We start from the raw sequence: 22,268 nt of genomic DNA on the forward strand, positions 1-22,268 counted from the left end.
AGAATCAGGTCCTTAACTGATATTATGCATTACAAGAAACCCTAAGGCACAGTGAACAGATGTAATAACATTGCAGGTGTCAGGCAGTCTTGCTCTGCTTATATGTCTTAGCCCATAAAATTAAGTTCTATAATGCACTGGACCTGAGGCATGTTCCTATGTCATTTCTAACACAGCAATTCACATTTTTACACAAAAAATAATCAATAGATACACACATCTATTCTACAGAATGAAATGGAATCTCTAGATACATTTGGTACATTTTAAAAATTGTTTCATGTGATGTAAATTCTCTATATAACTAGGAGAATAATTGTTTGCTCTTGTTCTGTTTAATTTGGTCTATATTTTCATCTTTCCACAAAAAAGCTATGTCCCTAGAAATAAAGAGTTAAGGAAAGACCATTTTCATTCTTTGCTCTCTGCAATTCCATGTGTCAGAGCTAATCACATGTTAATGTGTAAGCTGCTGGAAAGTGCAATTTTTGGTGCTCTCCTTCCAGCATCCAGCTTTGAGTTAATATTTAGGCCAGTGTTTCTCAAACAGGGGCTGGTCTTCTGTGTCCAATCCTGGAGCAGTACTGGGAGAATGCTGGGGACGGGAGCAACCCTATCCAGCCATCCTTGGCTGAAATGGCCCCACAGGAATGACCAGTTACTGAGCCTTGGAGGGTGAAATAAAGGAGACAATAGGGAAATCTTGCAGGGCAAACAAATGTGAAGGTTTTATTGGGATCCAGCAGTAAGAGTGGCCCCAGCCACATGGATCTGTGACTAGACTGATCGTGGAGACATTATTCCTCTGGTAGAGATGGCATGCTCAGAAATGGGGACAGCAGGCAGCATGTTCTGCTGGCTCATCCCCCTTTCCTCTGCTGAGGCTTGATCCTATGCTCATTGAAGCCGATAGTAAAGCTCCTACTGACCTAATGGTGCAAGATCTTGGGTCTAGTTTCTAAGTCTTCTGTGCTCCTTTGCTTTGTGCTGGGAAGAGAAGGGAAGTGTATTGGCCTATTCTTCTCTTTCCAGCATTTTAGCAAATAAAACCAAAGTCTGGCTGTTTAAGGCACAGATGCCATGCATGGCAGAACAATTCAGATACACAGTTCATAGTCAATCTTCCCATGACTTTCCATTTTAATTCATTCATGTTCCATTTTACACAGAATAGGCAAATAAATGACATATAATTTAGTTTTCATTGAAAGGAAATAATATTCCCAACTGTCCTTAGATGAGAACGATGTGTTTCAGAGTAGGTAATGCGGAGAGAATGACGCTTTAAATGTAATCAGTGATGGAAGGACTTTTGCTCAAAGGGCGCTTGTACCAGATGTATTTTGTTCTTCATTTATGGAAAACTGACTACTCTGGTTAATCTCAGCAGTAGCAAATGCGAGGCCCAAGAGCAGGCAGCAGATGAGCATCCTAGCCCAGAGAGCCACCTCCCAGTCTGGCTGGTCCTCAAGTGGGGTGAGACTTTGGCCTTGCTTCTACTCCTTTTTAGGCCTAGTGGTATAGGGACCCTCTTGGCCCCACTCCCATTTTGTCTTGGGCTCAAGGGGAAGGACCCAATCCAGTCTCAGGGCATAGGGAAAGCCTCCTAGAGCCCACATGCTTAGCAGCTCCTTTCTGGGTTTAGGGGGCGGGACATTTTGGCCCTGCACCTAGTCACTGTTCTTCTAATGTTGGAGAGAGGAACGGAGGGAGGCCTGCAACTCCCTGTTTCCTTCTTCTGGCTCGGTGGAGGGGAGTGGGAGCACCCTCCTGGCTGCTACTCCATTCCCTTCTCAGCTTGTCTGCAGGGGCCACAAGGAGGGGGAAATTCTAGGTAGAATTGCTCCTGTTGTTTCCCCCACCAAAAACTCATGGAGCAACTTGACGGAGGGGACCGAGGGGACTATACCTCAGAGCTCCCAACCTCTGCTCACCTAATGCACTGCCCTTCTGCCCACTATGCTTCTGGCCCCACAGCCCTTCCCCCTGGGGTTACAGGACCACAGTGGGCAGGACCGGCTCCAGGCACCAGCAAAGCAAGCACGTGCTTGGGGCAACACATTTCCAGGGGCGGCACATTCATAGGCGCTGACTTTACCCGGCGCCGGTGGGTGCTTGCGCCCCTCCCGCCCCCCGCCCCTAGCCCTGCCTCAACTCTGCCCTTTCCCCGCCCCCATTCCAACCCCTTCCCCAAATCCCTGGCCCTGCCTCCTCCCACAGGCACACGCCGCCGCTTCTCCCCACGCGAAACAGCTGTTTCTCAGCAAGCCTGGGAGGGAGGGGTGAGAAGCGGAGCGGCAGCAGTGTGCTCAGGGGAGGAGGCAGAGGCGGAGGTGAGCTGGGGCGGGGAGCTGCTGGTGGGTGCAGAGCACCCACCAATTTTTCCCTGGGGGTGCTCCAGCTCCGGAGCACCCACCGAGTCGGCGCCTCTGGGCACGTTTCCGGGGGTGGCACATTTCTAGGAGCGGCATTCCGGCCAAAAAAGAGGGGGGCGGCCAAAAATGTTTTGCTTGGGGCAGCAAAAAACCTAGAGCTGGCCCTGGCACTGGGTCCTATTTACTCCCACCTGTCACCAGAAACCTTGCATCTGCCTCCACTTGCTAGGCTGCAACAGCTTGCACCAGACACCTGCCCCTTAGGAAAGATAGCATGAAGATTTTTTAAAAGTGTAAGCAAGGGCAGTTATGGTGATCCAAGTAAGCTAAAGGCTCAAGGGACGCAATAGACCAGACTGAGATCTGATATGAGGAGGTTCTGCGCCACGGATTTAAACGGGATTACAGCTACGCCCACTATGTTTGAAGCTGAGGCATATTTTAGAGCCAACCTTTTGGGTCTACTGGGAGCTTTGTCACCTTGACTAAGTCACTTAGGCCAAGATTTACAATGCTGGGTGGCTAAAGTTAGGCACCTAAATCCATATTTCGGCATCTTCGGGTACGTCTACACTGCAGCTGGGAGGGTCCTTCCCAGTATGGGTCGACAGGCCCCCGCTAGCTCAGCTGCAGCTAGCATGCTAAAAATAGCACTGTAGCCAGGATTAGCATGGGCAGAGGCTCACAGGGTCGGGGCGGCTTTGTACTCAGGCTATCCCAAGCTGCTGCTGTGTGACCCTAGACATGTCACTTAGTCTCTCTGCACATCAATTCACCATCTGTAAAATGGGGAAAATAGCCCTTCCCTACCTCACAGGGGTATCGTGAGGATAAACACATACATGACTGTGAGAGGCTCAGATACTATGGGGAGGGGGCCACATAAGTACCTTAGATAGAGGGTTTTCAGGAGTTCTGGACAACCACAACTTCCACTGATTTCAGTGATGAGGTCTCTATTTTTAATAGCGTTGGTGGCTCTGAAATCAATAAAGATCTTTGTGAAGCTGACCTGGGTGTTAAGGATTGGTCTCAGCTTGGTCTCCTCTTAGTGCTTTGCGTGAAAGTTCATATCCAAGAAACATGGCTGCACTCATCGGGAATCCTCGCACTGCATTGACTGTGATGCCCCTAACAAAGACCTGTTCAGGAGGGGAAAAGATGACAGCAAAGGAATAGGTCAGATATTTTTCTGAAGGCAACACCAAGCTAAATCATTGGGAAATGTGAATAACAAAACATGGTAAATTGTGATCTGCTCATAGACATTTTGTGAGCTGGAGAAGTTAGTGCCTTAGTTCCTATGCTCATGCATCTGTGCATTTTCTGCCTGAGCACCAGAGAGTCAAAACACAATAGCAAGTTGCTAGTTTGACAGGGCTGCATACATACTCTGCTGCTTGTACAGAATGCCTTCCAAGCAGCAGTGAAAAGCAGGAGGTGGCTCTCAGAAGTTTCTTTTCCTGCATTAGGTAAAAAGTGGGCTAACTAATACATGTTTAAATCTTTGTGACCAGAAAACAGGAAATCTAAATCTTCTTCTTAATCACCCCTCTCTTATCTGTCTCTCCCTTCCTCTCTTGCACATGCATTGAAAACTATATTGAACGAGCTGAGAAAAAGAAAGGCAAGATTACAGGGCCGCTTGCCTTTGCAAATGAAGTGCTCAGAATTTATGGGCTAGTCTTCAGTTGCACCAGAGTTGTGTGTGAGACAACTGGGACTTGGGGAGAGAGAAGAGGAGGTGTTACAATGTGGATTCAGTCTCTGCTGCAAGCTGGAGAAGCCATAGGTCTCTTCCAAGGATAGCTGGAATGCCCCTCTCCTATTCTCAGGAGACATGAACACACCATCCACATAGCAGGGCAGGAGTAGGTGGCAGAGAACCAGCTACACTGGCTCTGTGGGGCTCCAGGAACATAGAGTCTCCTAGCCGGGCCCTGAATGCAGTCACTTATGACAGGGCAGTTCCCAGTTTCTCCTTTATGGCAGCTTTAAGGCCCTGACCCAACAAAGCACTTTAGCACATGCTTAAAATTTAAGCACATGAATAATCCCATTGACTTCTGCGGAGCCACTTGTGGGTTTAAGGTTAAGTACATACGTAGATGCTTTTCTGGATCAGGACCTATACCCCCTTGTCTTTGCTTTGGTCCAACTCAGCGCAAGTAGAATATTTTGTAGTTTTCTCTTCTGCTTTCACAAAACAATTTCCAATCCAAGGAAAAATGTTCAATTGTTCTGTGCCTTATTGAGAATTCGTTCACATGACTGTAGACCGGACTCAACAGCAATATTTCATATAGGCCAACACTTCCAAATCTGATTTCCTAAAGTCAGGGGCCTAAGTACATATTTAAGCATCTCTTTTATTTGGGTGACAAAATATGGATTTAGATACCCAGGTTTGATAATTTTGGTCATCATATTTTGAACTGATATGTGTTTCTGAGAGTGAAAAGGGCTTCATTTTTTGATTGCTTGAACAGTAAAGTGGAAAAGGGGTCATTGTATTAATAACAAACTTCTAGTGCTAACTTGTATCCTGTTTTAAAATTCTGCCATCCCACATAGCACTATTGCAGGGGTGGGCAAACTTTTTGGCCTGAGGGCCACATCAGGGTTGTGAAATGGTATGGAGGGCCGGGTAGGGAAGGCTGTGCCTCCGCAAACAGCCTGCGCTCCGCCCCTCCCACTTCCCGCCCCCTGACTACCCCCTCAGAACCTTCGACCCATCCAACTCCCCTCCCCTTGTCCTCTGACTGCCCCCTCCAAGGACCCCCCAGGACCCCATCTGCTATCCAACCCCCCCTTGCTCCCTGTCCCCCCACTCCCAGGACTCCCTGGGACTCCCTATGTAACCCCCTTGCTCCCTGTTTCCTACCGCCCCCCCCTCTCTGAACCTCCGCCCCATGCAACCGCCCCCATCCCCTGACTGCCCCCTGGGACCTTCTGCCCCTTATCCAACCTCCCGTCCCCCTACCCCCTTACCATGCCGCTCAGAGCGGCAGGACAGGCTTTTTGGAAAGCCTGGGAGATTGGTGGGCACAGCTGTGGGGGAGGGGAGACAGCGGGGGAGGGGCCGGGGGCTAGCCTCCATGGCCAGGAGCTCAGGGGCAGGGCAGGACAGTCCCGCGGGCCATAGTTTGCCCACCTCTGCACTATTGCACAGACCTCACTGTACTAAAAACCAATATCAACTTGATTTTACCAACACCCCATTTAACTAATTCCAGAATGTTTAGTGGAGTGTTTCAGTTAGCAAGCTACTAACAGAATCATATTATTAAATAAATTCACTGATAAAATTATCATTAATATCTAAATTTAGATTACTGAATTTTGGAATAGGAGTGGGGACCAAAATCATAAAATCATAGATTAGGGTAGGAAGAGACCTCAGGAGGTCAACTAGTCCAACCCCCCAGCTTGAAGCAGGACCAGCACCAATTAAATCATCCCAGCCAGGGCTTTGTGAAGCTGGGCCTTAAAAACCTCTAAGGATGGAGATTCCACCACCTCCCTAGGTAACCCATTCAGGTGCTTCACCATTCAGGTGCTTCACCAAAACAGTTTTTCCTAAGAGCCAACCTAGACCTCCCCCACTGCAACTTGAGACCATTGCTCCTTGTTCTGTCATCGGCCACCACTGAGAACAGCTCCATCCTCTTTGGAACCCCCCTTCAGGTAGTCGAAGGCTACTATCAAATTCCACCTCACTCTTTTCTTCTGCAGACTAAATAAACTCAGTTCCCTCAGCCTCCACTCAGAAGTCATGTACCACAACCCCCTAATCATTTTCGTTGCCCTCCGCTGGTCTCTCTCCAATTTGTCCACATCCTCTCTGTAGTGGGGGCCCCAAAACTGGACGCAATACTCCAGATGTGGCCTCACCACTGCCAAATAGAGGAGAATAATCACTTTCCTCGATCTGCTGGCAGTGCTCCTACTAATGCAGCCCAATATGGGGTTAGCCTTCTTGGCAACAAGGGCACACTGTTGACTCATATCCAGCTTCTCGTCCACTGTAATCCCCAGGTCCTTTTCTGCAGAACTGCCATTTAGCCAGTCGGTTCCCAGCTTGTAGCAGTGCATGGGATTCTTCTGTCCTTCGCGCAGGACTCTGCACTCTCCTTGTTGAACCAGATTTCTTTTAGCCTTATCCTCCAATTTGACTAGGTCACTCTGGATCTTATCCCTACCCTCCAGCGTATCTACTTCTCCCCACAACTTAGTGTCATCCGTGAATTTGCTGAGGGTGCAAACCATCCCATCATCCAGATAATTAATGAAGATGTTGGACCAAACAGGCTCCAGGAGAGACCCCTGGGGCACTCCGCTTGATACCGGCTACAAAATAAATGCATTTAAAAAATCCTTCAGTCCTTACAAAGGCAAAAATTAGAAAAGAAAAAAGGAATTTTGCCTGATTGTAGTCCAGTACTAGGAAGTCTAGCATTTAAAATTTTAAAAGCATTTTCTTTGAAATCCAGAAATTTGCTAATCAAATAAAAAGGCCTCAGGGAATAGAACCCAGCTTTACAAAGCTTGGAACAACTGATAGTCCCACGGTGCCACCAGGAGGCCAAGCAATAGTACACCCAGAGAGCAGTATGCAGAGTAGGCACTACAGGATGTACAGCCCAAGAGATTCAGAGTGACAATACCCTGTGGCCCTCTGAGTGGCCCAGCTCCTGCCCGGCAGCTACCGCCAATGGTGGTCAGACCTGAGCCCAGATGTAACCGCTAGGCCACACCACCTACTCCCCAGTCCCTTATGCCACTGAAATGTACGATAGAGTATCTGAACATGGTGGAGTTTGTACTATGGGGCGGGAGAGTTGTGTGTTTTGTTTTTTAGAGATGATGGAATTTTATATGACAAAGGTGTGACTCCTGTCCGCATTTTTTAAAAGTCACATTCAAGGACAAAGATAAATATCAACTGAGATTTACAGAGAAAGGCCTTAGGACTTGATCTTCTTATATTCAGAATGAACACGCAGGATACTGAGTGGGCAAAGGGGCCACAATTCCTTTTTGTACACTCTGAGGTTACTTGGGGTTTTAACAACCCTGTTCTATCTCCCCTAATATAAACATCCAAATCAGGGTTCGACATCTCCCAGCAATGCTCCATTACTTTGTTTTCACCCAATAGGACACTGACAGAAATAGGTTTTCCTTATGAAACTGTCCTTGTATTCAGCTCTCTGGTGGACCTGCAGATTCCCTCTCCTGGCACTAGAAGTGACAGCAGCACAACCATGACTGGCTGCAGACTCTGTACATTGAAATTTGGCCATCGAGGGTAGATGGGGTAAGATCAGAAAGACAAAATGCTGAACTCCTGCAGCCCTTATTCCTGTGACCGTCCAATCATTGTTTTACATGGTTACTTGCTGTATATTTGTCCATGCTCCATACTCCCCTGCATCATATGAGTGAGAATAAAAGGTGGAAACAGCCCTCATCTGGGAAAAGGATCAGACTCTGAGCTTCTGTGGCTGTTGGTCTGACCTACTGGCACGTTGCAAAAAGATGCCAAATATTTAGCGGCTGACAATTGAACATTTGCCAGTTATTTTTCTAATTGGTTATTTTTCCTCTCAGAAGTTGGAACTTAGCACTCTTTAGTTAAGAACTACATAATGTTTTGGTGAAGGCTTAAGATGCACATGGCATTCAAGTGTCAGAGACCATGACGCAATGTTCAGTCATCGTCGGTGTATAATACAGTAAACCCGTGGGCTTCATTCTCTGTCATTCTGATTTAACAGCTTTTTACACCCACTTCATCCTTGCGTGAAACGACTTTAGGTGCTAAAGGACATCAGAGAAACAGACCCATCAAATCTTATCCAAGAATAACTAAGTACATAATAATTCTGGGTGAAATCCTGGTCCTAGCGAAGTCAGTCGCAATGTTCCCATTGACTTTAATGGGGCCAGCATTTAACCTCATGATGAACAGCACTCTAGTCTCAATTAAACCTTTTAATTTCAATGGTGTTTCCCATGGAGTAAAGTACTACTCAAAATGGGTAGCAGAACCTGACCTTACATCATTTAAATCTTTGGTTCTTTAGGACATATTCTTGTCATCAATATTATGACTTGTAATTAATTGTACTGGCTTTAATGATTGATTGTCTAACTGCAGTTTGGATAACAGCCATTTCATTTTTCACTAAAGATTAATGCCTAGTAGCAATTTTTTTCTTGCAATACCACTTACTTTTAAGCCCTCACTATGGTAGCTCTGGGAGATGCAATCAATGACTCCTTTGTATTTGTTTAAATAAACCCCATCAGCTTGAAGTCGACTTTTCACAACATCCATCGGAGTAGCAGTCCCCCAGGAAATTGCTCCTAGAAATAAGGAAAAGAGAATTCCTTCTGTATACTGCTGCGATGCAACCGTGCTGCGGTGATTATGACTGGAGATATGTGGGTAATAATATAATCTCTGCTAGTGCATGCCTATACACACCCTTCCTTAACCCCAGCCTGCTACCCCCACTAATTCACCACTCACCTAGTGCATCCAGTTGGTGGCACTTCCAGGAAGGATGAATACACTGGAATGATAGTGTAAAGTAGCATTTCTGGCATCAACACGGCATTTCTGGGGGTAATGTACCACATTTCTGGACAAACTGTTTGAGGAACTGGTTGTCAGTGTAACACAGGTAAAGAGCAAGGCAGGTAACCAATTACAGGCAGATCAGAAGTGCCCCTGTGTGTGGGGATACTGCTGCAGTGCCCAGGACTAAGACTTGAGAAAGTATCACTTAGTACAAATTTGTGAAAAAAGGCTCTTCCCCGCCCCCAACCCCAAAACTTCCCAGGCTCCACAATCTACAAAAATGTACCCAATTTCTAAACAATTTAGGTTGCTAATAGAAGCAATTTAAAATAACTGGAATCCTGGGTGTATATTGAGAAAGAGGGCATTGGGTTAAGAAGGTGGGTGTGGATGAGGTACTGATTTAATCACATGGGGATGGACTGAATCTGAATCCTGTTGATTACTCCACAATCGGATGGGATGTTTTTCCTGGTTGCAAAGGTCAGTGGGGCTTACATCACTTATGACTGAGGTCTTCCAGCTACTCAGGATCTTGCTCACATATAGAAAACCTAGCCCTCTATTTGCTCCCTTTTTGCCTCTGGAATGTGATGTTTCCATGCTGAGAGATTTAATGGTTTGAGAAAGTCTCATGCATATTAATTCAGTATTATAATGAAACCTGTGGTCTTTCATGCCAGTGACTGTGTGATTGGGTTGTATGGGGGAGATGGATGGAAGGAGTGTGCCTAGAGCTGTGCCAATGTCCTGACATACTAGAGAATTTGTTCAAATCAACCAGTGCTCTGTTTGTCTGCAAGTGAAACAGAGCCAGTGAGTTGTAATCATTACCAAGGCTAATAAGTAACTGTCTTCATTTGGGATCCAGAGATTTAGGAATTATAAATAAACCATTAGCTCGTTTAAGGGCAATTTTGTATATCTAAACGTATATGTAAAAGTCGTACTGGCCAGTATAAACAGAGAAAGCAGGCTTCAGCCTCCAGCACTGAGACAAGATTAACAATGACTCCCTGAGTTTTGCGGCTTCTCCTGCTGTGGATGCATGTTTATCCTTATGAGGTACATACAGGGTAACATACTTCCTTCCAGGCTTATGGGCCATTCAAAAAGCTGAAAGGCAAGAGTGAATTGCAGTCCACTGACGCTGATACTAATTACACAGGCTTAGGGCCTGATGCAAAGCCCATTGACATCTGTGGGAGTCTTTCCAATTATTTCAGTGGGCTTTGGATCAGGCCCTTAGTGAGAAGAAAATAAAAACCTGAGGCTCTAATCTTGCAAGTAGTTATATAGGTGCTTAACTTTACCCACATGAGCAGTCCCACTGCACACAGACTGGGGCCTGATGTGAAATCCTGGCCCCATTGAAGTCGAAGACAAAATTCCAGTTGACTAGAAAGGGGCCACGATTATATCCTGAGTTCATAAGTCACTGCTTCAAAAGTACAACATTAAAGCCTGAATCTCCAGGGTAATTCCACTGACTTCAACAACACTAGGCCCGATTTACGGCGATGTAAATGAGAAGAAAATAAGGCCTTAAAACACTGACATTTTATGATTCAGATTGATTTTTGCAGAAAATTATCCAATATACAGGTACATATATTGTGCCTAATATACAAAGACTAAACACAATAAAGAAATCTTACCCTGCCAATAAAATTAATGCTTTGGCTGTTCTGCTTTTTACTGGTTTTGGGTATGGCAAGGATCTGACTAATACTTACTAGTACGACTTCTATAACGTTTCTGAAGTTTAGATTAAGCTTCATGTTAATTTGTTTCCCAACCTTGTGAAACAAAAATGACCTTACCTGCTATACCTCCTGCTATCCACACAGAAGAGGGACTAGGAGATACGCATCCCTCAGGAGTAATCCAGCCACAGAGAAATGTATAAGGGATGAAGTATAGGCAATACCCAGGAACATCCCTCAGAAGCATTGCGCCGGCACCTCGGTATATTCCTGCTAAGCCCTCCTGCCGAAGGATTGAACTAACACAGTGAATTGGGCCTCTGTATGCGGGAAACCCAGTTGCCCTGTGCCTTAAGTTTATGTTTGCTGCAAAAACAGATACAAATCATTTTAACAACTGCACATACTTTGGGCATTCTCACATTTTAGTTTGTTTAACTTCCCTTATGTAGTTGCTCCTTTTAAAATTAATCCATTGAAGTCTTTTTCTCTTTATTATTTAAGTGAAACGTGAAAACAATCAGTGGGTAAAATTTTCAAAAGTGCCTAAGTGACTTAGGAACCTAAGTCTTGTGTTCAAAAGAGACTTAGGTATTCAGGGACAGATTTCAAATGTATTTAGACACCTAAAGATGCAGACAGGCATCTAGTAGGATTTTCAAAAATGCCTAAGCACGTTAGGTACCTATGTACCATTGACTTCAACCCCACTTTGCACCTGCTGACAAGTTTAGGCATCTAAATCTGGCTGTGAGACATAGGCAATTTTGACACCAAAGTGACTTTGGCATTTTTGAAAACGTTACCCAAATTTTTTAAATTAAAGCGAATATGTAAACTTCTTGTATTTTATATAGTATTGCTAATTAAATACCAAAAGCCCCCTTAATATTTTAATAACAGGACAGTTATTAAAGAAGCTGACAAAAGCCAGGAACTCCTAAGATGCAGAGTGCTTTGCCCTCATTTGTTTGTGTGTTTTTCATTAAGAATTCTTTCCCCAAAATCAGAAATCTGTTCTGTATTGGAGGTCAGCAATATAAATCTCACTGAATCTCTACCCAAAGAAATGGGCTCATTATTATGCTGGCCTAGGCTAACTTGTGCCTGCCTGTGGATATCCTGCCTTGGGTGTCATTTCCACCTGGTAAAAAAATGTATTCCCTTTGAAGTTTATTGCTACAGTTACCCCGGCAACTATTTTTCAAATATATTTTTAATGTCACCATTCATTCCACTTGTATGTAATGAACAGAGATTGTCAGGATACCAGATCTCTCTTGTGTGCAAACCTTTTGTGGATAAACACTAGAAATAAATTCTATAGGCAGTGATATAAAGTTACAGATGATAGATGCATCTCTCTGGTACATATACGTCAAATACTGGTATTCTAATAGAATGTTTATCATTCCCCCTAAGCTCTTCACCGTAGCTCTCTTTGGTAAGTATATGTATTTCCGTGAGATTCAGTGAAACCTCAGAGTTACAAACACCTGAGGAATGGAGGTTGTTCCTAACTTTGAACAAAACGTTATGGCCGCTCTTTCAAAAGTTTACAACTGAACGTCGACTTAATATAGCTCTGAAACTTTACAATGAGGAAGAAAAATGCTGCTTTTAACCATCTTAATTTAAATGAAACAAGCACAGAAACAGTTTCCTTACCTTACAAGTCTTGTTTTTAAACTTTCCCTTAATTTTTTTAGTAGTTTACATTTGACACAGGACTGTACTGTGCATTTTTATTTTTACTTTTTTGGTCTCTGCTGCTGCCTGTTTGCGTAATTCCGGGTCCAAATGAAGTGTGCACTTGACTAGTCAGTTTATAACTCTGGTGTTCATAACTCTGATATTCTACTGTATAAATACAGATATACTATCTCTCTCTCTCTCTGTCACACATCCTAATGAAATATATATACCAGTACATAGCAAAGAGAGAGACTGTGAAAAACTTATATTAAAGGAGTACTAGCAGCTAACAATAAAAATCTTAGTAGGACACTAATATTTGGCCTTTGAGTTCAGAACTCACTACTTACAATCAAAATCATTGTCAGACATGACAGCTTTCCAGGAGCTCAAGCTACACTTTTATTTTCTGTCTCAGCTGCCAGCATTAATGATGATTCCAAATAGCTTTTCATTGCAATAAATATATTAGGCCAAATTCTGATCTCTGATACACTGGTGTAATTGAACAACAGAGTCATTGATGTCATTGTAGTTACTCCAGATATACACTGGGGTCAGAGAGATCAGACTTTGGACATTCAACATGAGAGATTAGCTGAATCAATCTTCTAGTACATCTGAACCTGAATGTTTGCAAAGAAAAGTTGTGTCTATGTTGTTAGAGTCAGGAAACAATACATTGCTGGTTGTGGGCTTTTTTTCAAGTGTTCCTACAAGCTCAGCAAGAAGCAAAACTATTGCCTATTCTTCACATGTCTATTTGGGACCTTTTTCTTTGCATTTTATACAGTATGTCAGTCGTGGTCTGTCTCTCAGCCCATTACCAGTGGCCTTTGGTCTGGAGCAAAATTCAACAAGTTGAAAGAGAGAAAGATCACAAGAGAGTGAATTAAAAGACAATATTTTGGGTGCTGTTCCTATAAGAGGTTCTAGAAAATCCATTAAAAAATCCATTTTTAGAATGCCATGTTATTGCTGATTAACCCAGCTCACACTGGGGAACTAAACAAAAGAAGCCCACCTTCTAAAGAGCATTGTTTGTTACTACTGACTCAATCAGGCAGCTGACTGAAGTGACACAGCTGAACACCTGCCTCGAGTTAAAAACAGACAATCACAGGAATACAAAACAGAAAAGACCTGTGGTCTCACCCTGCCCACCTCCTGCTCATCAGCAGTATGCCATAAAGCACATTTTCTATTAGTATTTTGTCCAAGCTAGTATTAAATGTCCCAAATGAATGGCCTTTAACCATCTCCTGTTGAAGTGGTTGAAACGATGGCAGCGCTATGTTCCAGAAAAAGTTATTTAAATCTCATTGTTTCATATGGGAGAGAATTCCACCACCTAGTGCATCTTGCTGTCAGGACGCTTTGCCTGATACCAGCTCAACTTTTCCCCTTCTGAATTTCATCTCATGAAGACTAGGAATGGTCTTAAGTGCCATGCTCTACATTGCTTAGTGTTTATACCCTTAGACATTTATAGGCGTAACAAATCCCTCCTTATTTAAGTAGCTCTTCTCTGAACTGCTTCTTGCTTGTCAAAATCACCTTGCGATGCCCAGAAAGCAATGCAATGAAGTTATACTGATTTACACCGGCAGGGGAGCGGGCTCAAGAGTTTAGGTGCAATTGTTCCAGATCCAGAGGGAGGAGGGGTCCTTTTGGCTGGCACTAGGACTTTCAGAGTCTGAATTCAGCGCTAACCAAATTTAACTTCAGGAAGCTGCTTAAAGAGGGTTCTGGTCTTAGAATTAAAGTAATGTTTCAGTGATTCCATATACCCAAAGGCATAAAGCCATTTTGACCAACAGTTACCTTCATATGAGAACCTGAAGCCTGAAATCAGATTCCTGATGTGAATTCAAACTTGCCCTTTAGAACACCTAGTTCACTAAGATAGCCCATTGGTCATTTGCCTCAGCTGCTTGCTTGAGCAAACATATCCCTATACCGTACAGTTCCACCATATCTTTGAGAGATGACTAACCTAATCTCAAAAACAACCGTGGGCCTGAAACCCAACATTTCCACATTGTTGACCTTACCAGGAAAAACATCAGACTCCATTTCTTAGCTTTTCATGCCTCAACCACATAGATAATATCACCTAGGCTAGTCAGGGGCATTTGCCATTATACTGTCATTTATAGCAAAGCATAATGTGATTAGTATAATCCACGACCATGGCTTTGATGTTAATTAATAGTTAGACTGTAAATATTTTAAGTACCACAGATAGCCGGAGTCATTGCTGGGCTCATGAAAATAATATTCAGTTTTCAAAAGCACCTCTATCTTTTCTCCTTTTTATCATCATTTGTATTTTGGTAATGCCGAGGCACCCTCATCATGGACCAGCACCCCATTGTGCCATGTGCTGTACAAATACAGAACAACAAAACAGTCCCTGACCCAGACCGCTTATTTTTGGTGCTCAAAAAGTTGCAGGACTTACAGTAGCTGAGTCTTGTACCTTTGCAGGTTTGCCCACCCTGCTGACAAAACGCCACCTCCCTAACACGGCAACCTCCTGGACATGGCAATAGGTTTCCTTTTATATAGAACGCTTGTGTCAGATGGAAAGTACCCACGTGATATCTTGCCCTAGTTATTCGCAGGTTAAAGGGCATGGCATTTTCTCTACTCCTCAATCACAGCCTCCTCTCTGGCCCATTCCTCTGCAGTTTGCTAGAGCAAGGGTGGTTACAGAAAAACACCATTGCTTTTTTGTTTGTTTTTTGTTACAAGGATTGAGTACTTATTTATTTGTCCTAACTCATCTGTCCAGAACTCTCAGACCCCTCCCCACAGCCCTTAGTCATTGACTTTGAAACCTTTATTTACTTGGACTGGGAAAAACAAGTAAAGAAAAAAGGAACAAACTGTTTCTATGTTTTTTATATATTTCTCTCCGCCTCTGCTCTCCCTCCTTCTCCTCTGTCACTCACACAATTTGGGGTCAAGGTGTAGGGCTCTCTTTTCGGGTATTCAGACCATGCACATTTTGATGAGAAACAGTTAACTCTTCGCTAACCAGGAGCATCTTTTAAACCTCTTTAGCCCCAGTTAAACATGTATCCTGTTAGAAAACACTTTGCTCCTTTATCTGGGGACGCAAAGTACAGCAAATGTTTTGCTCCTGGGCGCCTGCTCTATACACTACTGGAATATGCTCAAAATTATGATCTAACAAAAACCACAATTCTGCTCCCCTTCCAATACCAGCTACCCTCCAAATATGGAAGTAAGTCTTCAAAGAGACTTAGTCACTGCTTCTTACTGTGTATCAACAACCCTTATAATTAAGCTCCCCAAGTTTCTATCACAGTTTTGCCTGCTCTGCCCAGCATAAATAGAAACAACTCAAGAAAATAACCCTAGAAAATAACTCAAGTGTCCTTTGTATTTGCCTTCCCAAATCTCAGCAATCCTGTATTTGCAATGCCTCACATGCCAACTGGAACCATCCTGGAAATAGGCAGAATCTGGTCCAAGATTTTTAGAAATGAGCCAAGTTGTCATGGCTTTTATACCCAGTTATCTGTTGTCTCATCATTTCTGATATCTTCGTAATATTGCAGCAATGACAGATCTCAGCACCTCTGTGCTCTAAGGTATTAACTGGATTAGACATATGGTCTCACCATTCTTAAAGCATGCCTTCCCTCTCTGTGATGCATAAGGGTTTGGAATATAGCTTTTTCAGAACAGTAATGTAAAAATAATACAATGAAAGAGTCAAAAAACACCCACACAATGGGACTTGCACAGTCAGTGGCACTATGATTCCTAAGGACCCAAGGCCGAATTAATAGAGCTATTACAATTCCTACAGTGAGAATGGTACACCAAGAGCAGCAATTGTATTATCCTGGTATAGAACAATGAATTCTGGGAAGTAGGTAGCTGTTTTTCAAAGTTAAATCATTTTGGCAGTACTGCAGTCAATGGAAAGCCTCCAATGGACTGCCGATCAAGCCCTTAAGCAGTGTATTTCTATTGTGATTTTATTTCTCATAAAAAACATCATCAAGACATTCCCCTTTAACCTAAAAAATCTTCATTCAGTTTTACCTGCAACTGCCTGCAGTGATGAAAGCTTCTGACCGTTGAAGGAATGAAAAAAGAGGTGGGAATCATATTTATAAATCATGTATAACCATAAATGCTTAAGCCTGTGGCAGGTTGCACATGGCAGCTTTTCAGGACCAGGCACATCATTATCACTGCTTTTGGTTTTAAGAACCAAAAAAGTTTCTATGTGTAAAGAGCTGAGGGGAGTGCCTGGGACTTTGTTCCATATTGGGGAGGGATGCCAGGCAAAACTGTGCTGTGTGGCTGTACTCCACTGATGGGCAAGTGGGAGAATTTGCTTTTTCACCAGATGGAGAAGTCTGTTTACAGATAAGCTCAGCCGCAATATTTTATGTTTGTGATGATCAACTGGCACAAGGTTTTGCTTTTGAAAACTTTGTGTAATGTTATATTTTGTAGAATACCATGAATGCCACGGGACTGAGTGAATAGTTTATGGGCAGAGGATTCAGATAGGTCCAAGGTTTCAAAGAGTGTCCTGCCTTGAAATAAGAACGGGTGAAGCCAAAGGAGTGGAAATAGTGCTAAAATTACTAACAACTACAATCTGAACAAGAAAAGATTCTAGGTTCATCAGTGCCTTAGGGCAGCAAGCAAAATTTAGTCTTGCCACCTCCCTCACACAGGAAAAACTGTGTCACTGATGTTCTTGGCAAGCGGGAGGATTCAGCAAATATGAGTTAATTTAGTTTTGATTCCCCATTGGACTTCTGTAAGAAAAGTTCTCTGACATGCACAGAAAAGTGGAACATCATTAAATTCAGTGGTGGTTAAAAATATTCCACTGGATAACAACCATAACCACTTTTTAAAAAAAGTATGTAAAACGGGGGGACTGCAAAAATCTTGTTAAGAACATAAGAATGGTCATACTGAGTCAGACCAAAGGTCCATCCAGCCCAGTATTCTGTCTACCAACAGTGGCCAATGCCAGGTGCCCCAGAGAGAGTGAACCTAACAGGTAATGATCAGTGATCTCCCTCCTGCCATCCATCGCCACCCTCTGACAAGGCTAGGGACACCATTCCTTACCCATCCTGGCTAATAGCCGTTAATGGACTTAACCTCCATGAATTTATGCAGTTCTCTTTTAAACCCTGTTATTGTCCTAGCCTTGACAGCCTCCTCGGGCAAGGAGTTCCATAGGTTGACTGTGTGCTGATTGAAGAACTACTTCCTTTTATTTGTTTTAAACCTGCTGCCCATTAATTTCATGTGGTGGCCCCTAGTTCTTATATTATGGGAACAAGTAAATAACTTTTCCTTATTCACTTGCTCCACACCACTCATGATTTTATATACCTCTATCATATCCCCCCTTAGTCTCCTCTTTTCCAAGCTGAAAAGTCCTAGCCTCTTTAGTCTCTCCTCATATGGGACCCATTCCAAACCCCTAATGATTTTAGTTGCCCTTTTTTTAACCTTTTCTAATGCCAGTGTATCTTTTTTGAGATGAGGGGACCACATCTGTAAACAGTATTCAAGATGTGGGCGCACCATGGATTTATATAAGGGCAAAAAGATATTCTCCATCTTATTCTCTATCCCTTTTTTAATGATTCCTAACATCTCGTTTGCTTTTTTGACTGCCGCTACAGACTGCATGGACGTCTTCAGAGAAGTATCCACGATGACTCCATGTTCTTTCTCCATCATATTGTATGTATAGTTGGGGTTATTTTTTCCAATGTGCATTACTTTACATTTATCCACATGAAATTTCATTTGCCATTTTGTTGCCCAATCACTTAATTTTGTTGTAGCGGAGTTGGTCCCAGGATATTAGAGAGACAAGATGGGGGAGGTAATATCCATTCTCTCTCTCACCAACAGAAGTTGGTCTAATCAAAGATACTCCCTCACCCTCCTTGTCTCTCACAGATCTTGTTGGTGGTTGTGAGGGATTGTACTTAACTTCTGCAGGAATCTCACTCAGGAAAACTGGTTTGATTGGAAGTGTGTTGTACTCATTTTAAAATGCTCAGTGGTAGGACAATAGCACAATTTGCTACAGATGTGGATGTTCTGAGGCTCAGTCCTTCCACTGTAGGGTGGGTGTAACACCCATTGGGGCCAACAGACAGGAAATTCAGGCCCCCAGCATTGAACTGAGATGTCAAACCCTAAACCATGCATCTATTTTGTCTTCAGAAAAGCTGCTTTCCTACCGTCTCAGGCTGGAGTAAGTTTTCCTGAGAGAGGTGGGGTGGTGAAAAGGCACAAAGGACAAACTAAATTTGTTAAAAATGCAAAGTTAGTTCTTGCCCAAACTTCTAATGTAAAGGGGGTTTCTGTGGAGATAATTCACTAGGACTTTATTTTTAACAGTCAGATGCGATACCTCCCAATTTTATGTATTTGTCTCCTTTACAGACGGTGCGTGTCATCTTTATGAGTGCTCACCTTTGCGCCGACACTGCTCCTATTAACGACAATTTATCAGGGACTTCAACGGGAGCAGAGTTAGGCCAACAATGAGCACTTCCAAAAATCCCACCTTGAACTGCATTAAATGTGAACTAAATAACTGAGTGGGTGGCATGCTCTGGAGATACTTTGTATTGACCTAGCATGCAACACTTACCTAGTGACAGAACTGAATTAGAGATTTTTTTTACCCTGAGCGTTCTGTTTTCCTGTAGCCTAGATTCTAAATAACGTGCTTGAAAATGGAGAATTTTTTTAATCCACTTGATAAGCATAGTTGCTCTTCTTAACATTAATGGGAGTTATATGAACACAAAGGGTTTGAATATTCTATTGCTTTCTGCCCCCAGAACTCCTATGGACATCAGAGGCAGTTTTAACGAAGGAACAAAGGATGAAAATGCCCATAAACTAGACTCCATCAATGTGTTCTTGTGTAGCAAATCTATAGGAAAAAAAAATCATTCTCAACAGTGTGGATCTTAATGATAAATGGTGAGAGGATACTACCATGAGCCAAATACTATAGTCCATCATCAGTGCTTATTCAGGGAAAATTGCAATTGAAGCTTGAGTAAAGACTGCAGGATTGGCTCACATTGTTCCACCTCCTGTTGGGTCACTTGTTCCACAAACAAACAAAAAATCAGACTATTACTGAAAAGAAAGTTTACCCTGTGTCTCAGGTGACTGTGCCTTTAATGCACTGTCTAATCTGTGGCTGATCACCTCTCCTTCAAGGCCTGGCTGGTGCAACTGCTGCAAATTAAAATCTTTCTGGATTCATTGCAGTTTATGACAGGTTTCAGAGTAGCAGCCGGGTTAGTCTGTATTCGCAAAAAGAAAAGGAGTACTACTGGCACCTTAGAGACTAACCAATTTATTTGAGAATAAGCTTTCGTGAGCTACAGCTCACTTTAGTACTCCTTTTCTTATTGCAGTTTATGAGCATCTTATGGCATACAATTTAATTTAGGGACCATGGACCTGATTCTCTGTTGCCTTGCATCTGGCATAGTCATTTACGTTGGTGCAAAGTGGTTGTAGAACATATCCATTGGTGTAAGGGCCTGATCCAGAGGCCACTGAAGTCAATGGGAGTCTTTTTACTGGTTCCAATGGCCTTTTGATCAGGCTCTGGGGGACTGGAGAATTCTAATTGGTAGAGTGTTTGCATTAGTGTCAATAAGCGCCATGGATGCAAAACAGTGGTGAATCCAGCCTTGAATCACAGATTCAATTAATCTGAATAAGGAGAAAAGACTGAAAAACAACCTTCTTACCTTTAATAAATGGCTGTGTCTGCATCTGTAGTCTTATCTTTATTAGGTCCACAGGACCACCAATTCCTACTGAGACAACCCCTGCTACCATGCTGGCAACAATCAAGTCTGAGAGTGCCGGGGCATGGTTAGAATCTCCATAGCGCTGCTGGCTAATAAACCTTTGAGTATTGCTGAAGACACCAAATGTCACCGAGCTGTAGACAGCAATGCTGGCCAATGGGAATGACATCCCTTTAAAGAATCCGACAACCTAACAGTGAAATAAAGCAAGAGTTAAAGGAGATGTATCAATTTGATTATTTTTCCTAGTTTGTCACACTTCACAGTAAACCTTAGAATTCCACAGTCCCTGTGTGACACCTGACCAGAAAGTATCCTGCAGGCTAAATAACCGAAATTCAACCCTTAAAGACATATGGGTAGATATGTTTATGTTTTTGTGTTTTTACATATATATTGGTAGAGGTCAATAATGTAATCAAATAGTCACTGTCTATGCTGTATTCTTTGGTCCCTCTTTGGTGAGGGACCTTGTCAAAGGCTTTCTGGAAATCTAAGTACACTATGTCCACTGGATCCCCCTTGTCCACCTGTCTGTTGACTCCTTCAAAGAACTCTAATAGATTAGTAAGATTGGTAGAGCTTTTTTTATATGATGAATATGATTTTCATTAATCCTCATCATTTTTGACTTGGGTGTTTAGTTGGAAGCCTGAGGCTGGGTTACTTTAAGGTAACTGTGTTGTTGACTTCTGAGTAACCAGTGAGGTACATTAGAAGCTTTTTTGTGCTGGCTTGGTAAATCTAAGTATTGGAATATCCACCAGTTTTGGGGATTGTCTGCCCCATTCTTTGCATTTCACTCTAACTGAGTGACCTCAGCTGGCACCCCTGGGATTCTGGTCACGTCCTGCTATACTTGACTTTGCATATCTCCACTTCAATTCAGTTTCCCAGGAATTATAAATCTGCTTTTATACGGGGTAGGAAATTGATCACTGAATACTTCTCTTGTCATTTTTTTAACCTATGTTTTCTTTGATCCCTTCATAGAGCTAATTGGATGTGAAATGTAATGCCCTAAGTAAATTCTCAACAATTCTTTAACTAATGTCATGTCAGGCTAGCTAGCTAGCTAGCTAAAACCCAAGATGGATGTCAGACTGAAAATGCGACAACTGAATAGAAGATGTTTCTTGGAGCAGAGCAGTTACACTTAGAAAATGGAAGTGAATTTAGGACACTAAGAAATTACTGTCAGTGCTTTTCACAGATTATACAGCATAAGGGAATATTCTTAATATAGCAAATCTGGAGACATAGGAAAATACTGTCAATATTCAGGGCCAAATTCTCTTCTGGTATCACTCCATTGGAGTCAATGGACGGATACCAGCAGAAAATTGTGCCTGTAAAACTTCAAGGAAGAGGTACTGGAGCTTGCAATATGGTGAACAGGGGAAGCTGAACCAGGCACAAGAAAAGAGACAGTCACGAGTAATGATATGTTAACTATGCTGTACATATAAAGCAGATGGTGGTGCACTATCAGTTCAGCATTATTAACCTTTCATGAGGTTGCCCCCTTCCCCCATGCATTGTTTGTCAAATTACACAGGTGGAAAACTTGCCCATTTTACCTAAGCCAATCTTGCCACGCTATTCAGTCTTCACTAAGGCAAAACTCCCATTAAAGTGGATTAGACAGCACAGTGAAGGTACAGCAGTGTACTACCCAGGGTAACCTTGTTTCTAATAATCATTTGGCTTAATGTTTACTGGGAGTTTTGCCCGAGTAAAGAATGTAGGATCGGACCATCAGTGTCATAAGACCTAAATCTGTGTCATGGTTATGAGCCAGTTTCTGTACTGATTTACACCCAGGCCATTCCATTCACTTCCATGTTGTCACAGGGGGACTAAGTCAACACAGAACTTGGCCCCAAATTACCTTCAACGGGCCTGGCTGGCTGTTCTAACAATTCAGAATCTGAACAAGAGGGCAGGACACCTTAGGGCTTGTCTACAGGGTGCAGTATGGCACACCAGGGTGGTGTGAATTCTAATGCACACCAATGTGTTGCAT

At 43.0% G+C, this 22,268-nt stretch overlaps 1 protein-coding gene across 2 annotated transcripts in view; it reads right to left on the bottom strand.

The window, feature by feature from the left end:
- Nucleotides 1-22,268, bottom strand: part of SLC25A48 (solute carrier family 25 member 48) — a 48,856-nt gene that overhangs the window by 15,907 nt on the left and 10,681 nt on the right. For both annotated transcript variants that reach the window (XM_078854166.1, XM_078854165.1), the window contains 4 exons: nt 20,180-20,432; nt 10,788-11,036; nt 8,614-8,747; nt 3,388-3,517 (listed from right to left, as the gene is read on the bottom strand). In XM_078854166.1, coding sequence (XP_078710292.1) covers nt 3,395-3,517; nt 8,614-8,747; nt 10,788-11,036; nt 20,180-20,411 — 738 coding nt within the window. In that variant the 5' untranslated portion in view covers nt 20,412-20,432 and the 3' untranslated portion in view covers nt 3,388-3,394. The remainder of the gene's footprint in view (nt 1-3,387; nt 3,518-8,613; nt 8,748-10,787; nt 11,037-20,179; nt 20,433-22,268) is intronic.

Source organism: Lepidochelys kempii, chromosome 8 (assembly GCF_965140285.1).
Source record: "Lepidochelys kempii isolate rLepKem1 chromosome 8, rLepKem1.hap1, whole genome shotgun sequence".
In the NCBI taxonomy this organism is placed as follows: Eukaryota; Metazoa; Chordata; order Testudines; family Cheloniidae; genus Lepidochelys; species Lepidochelys kempii.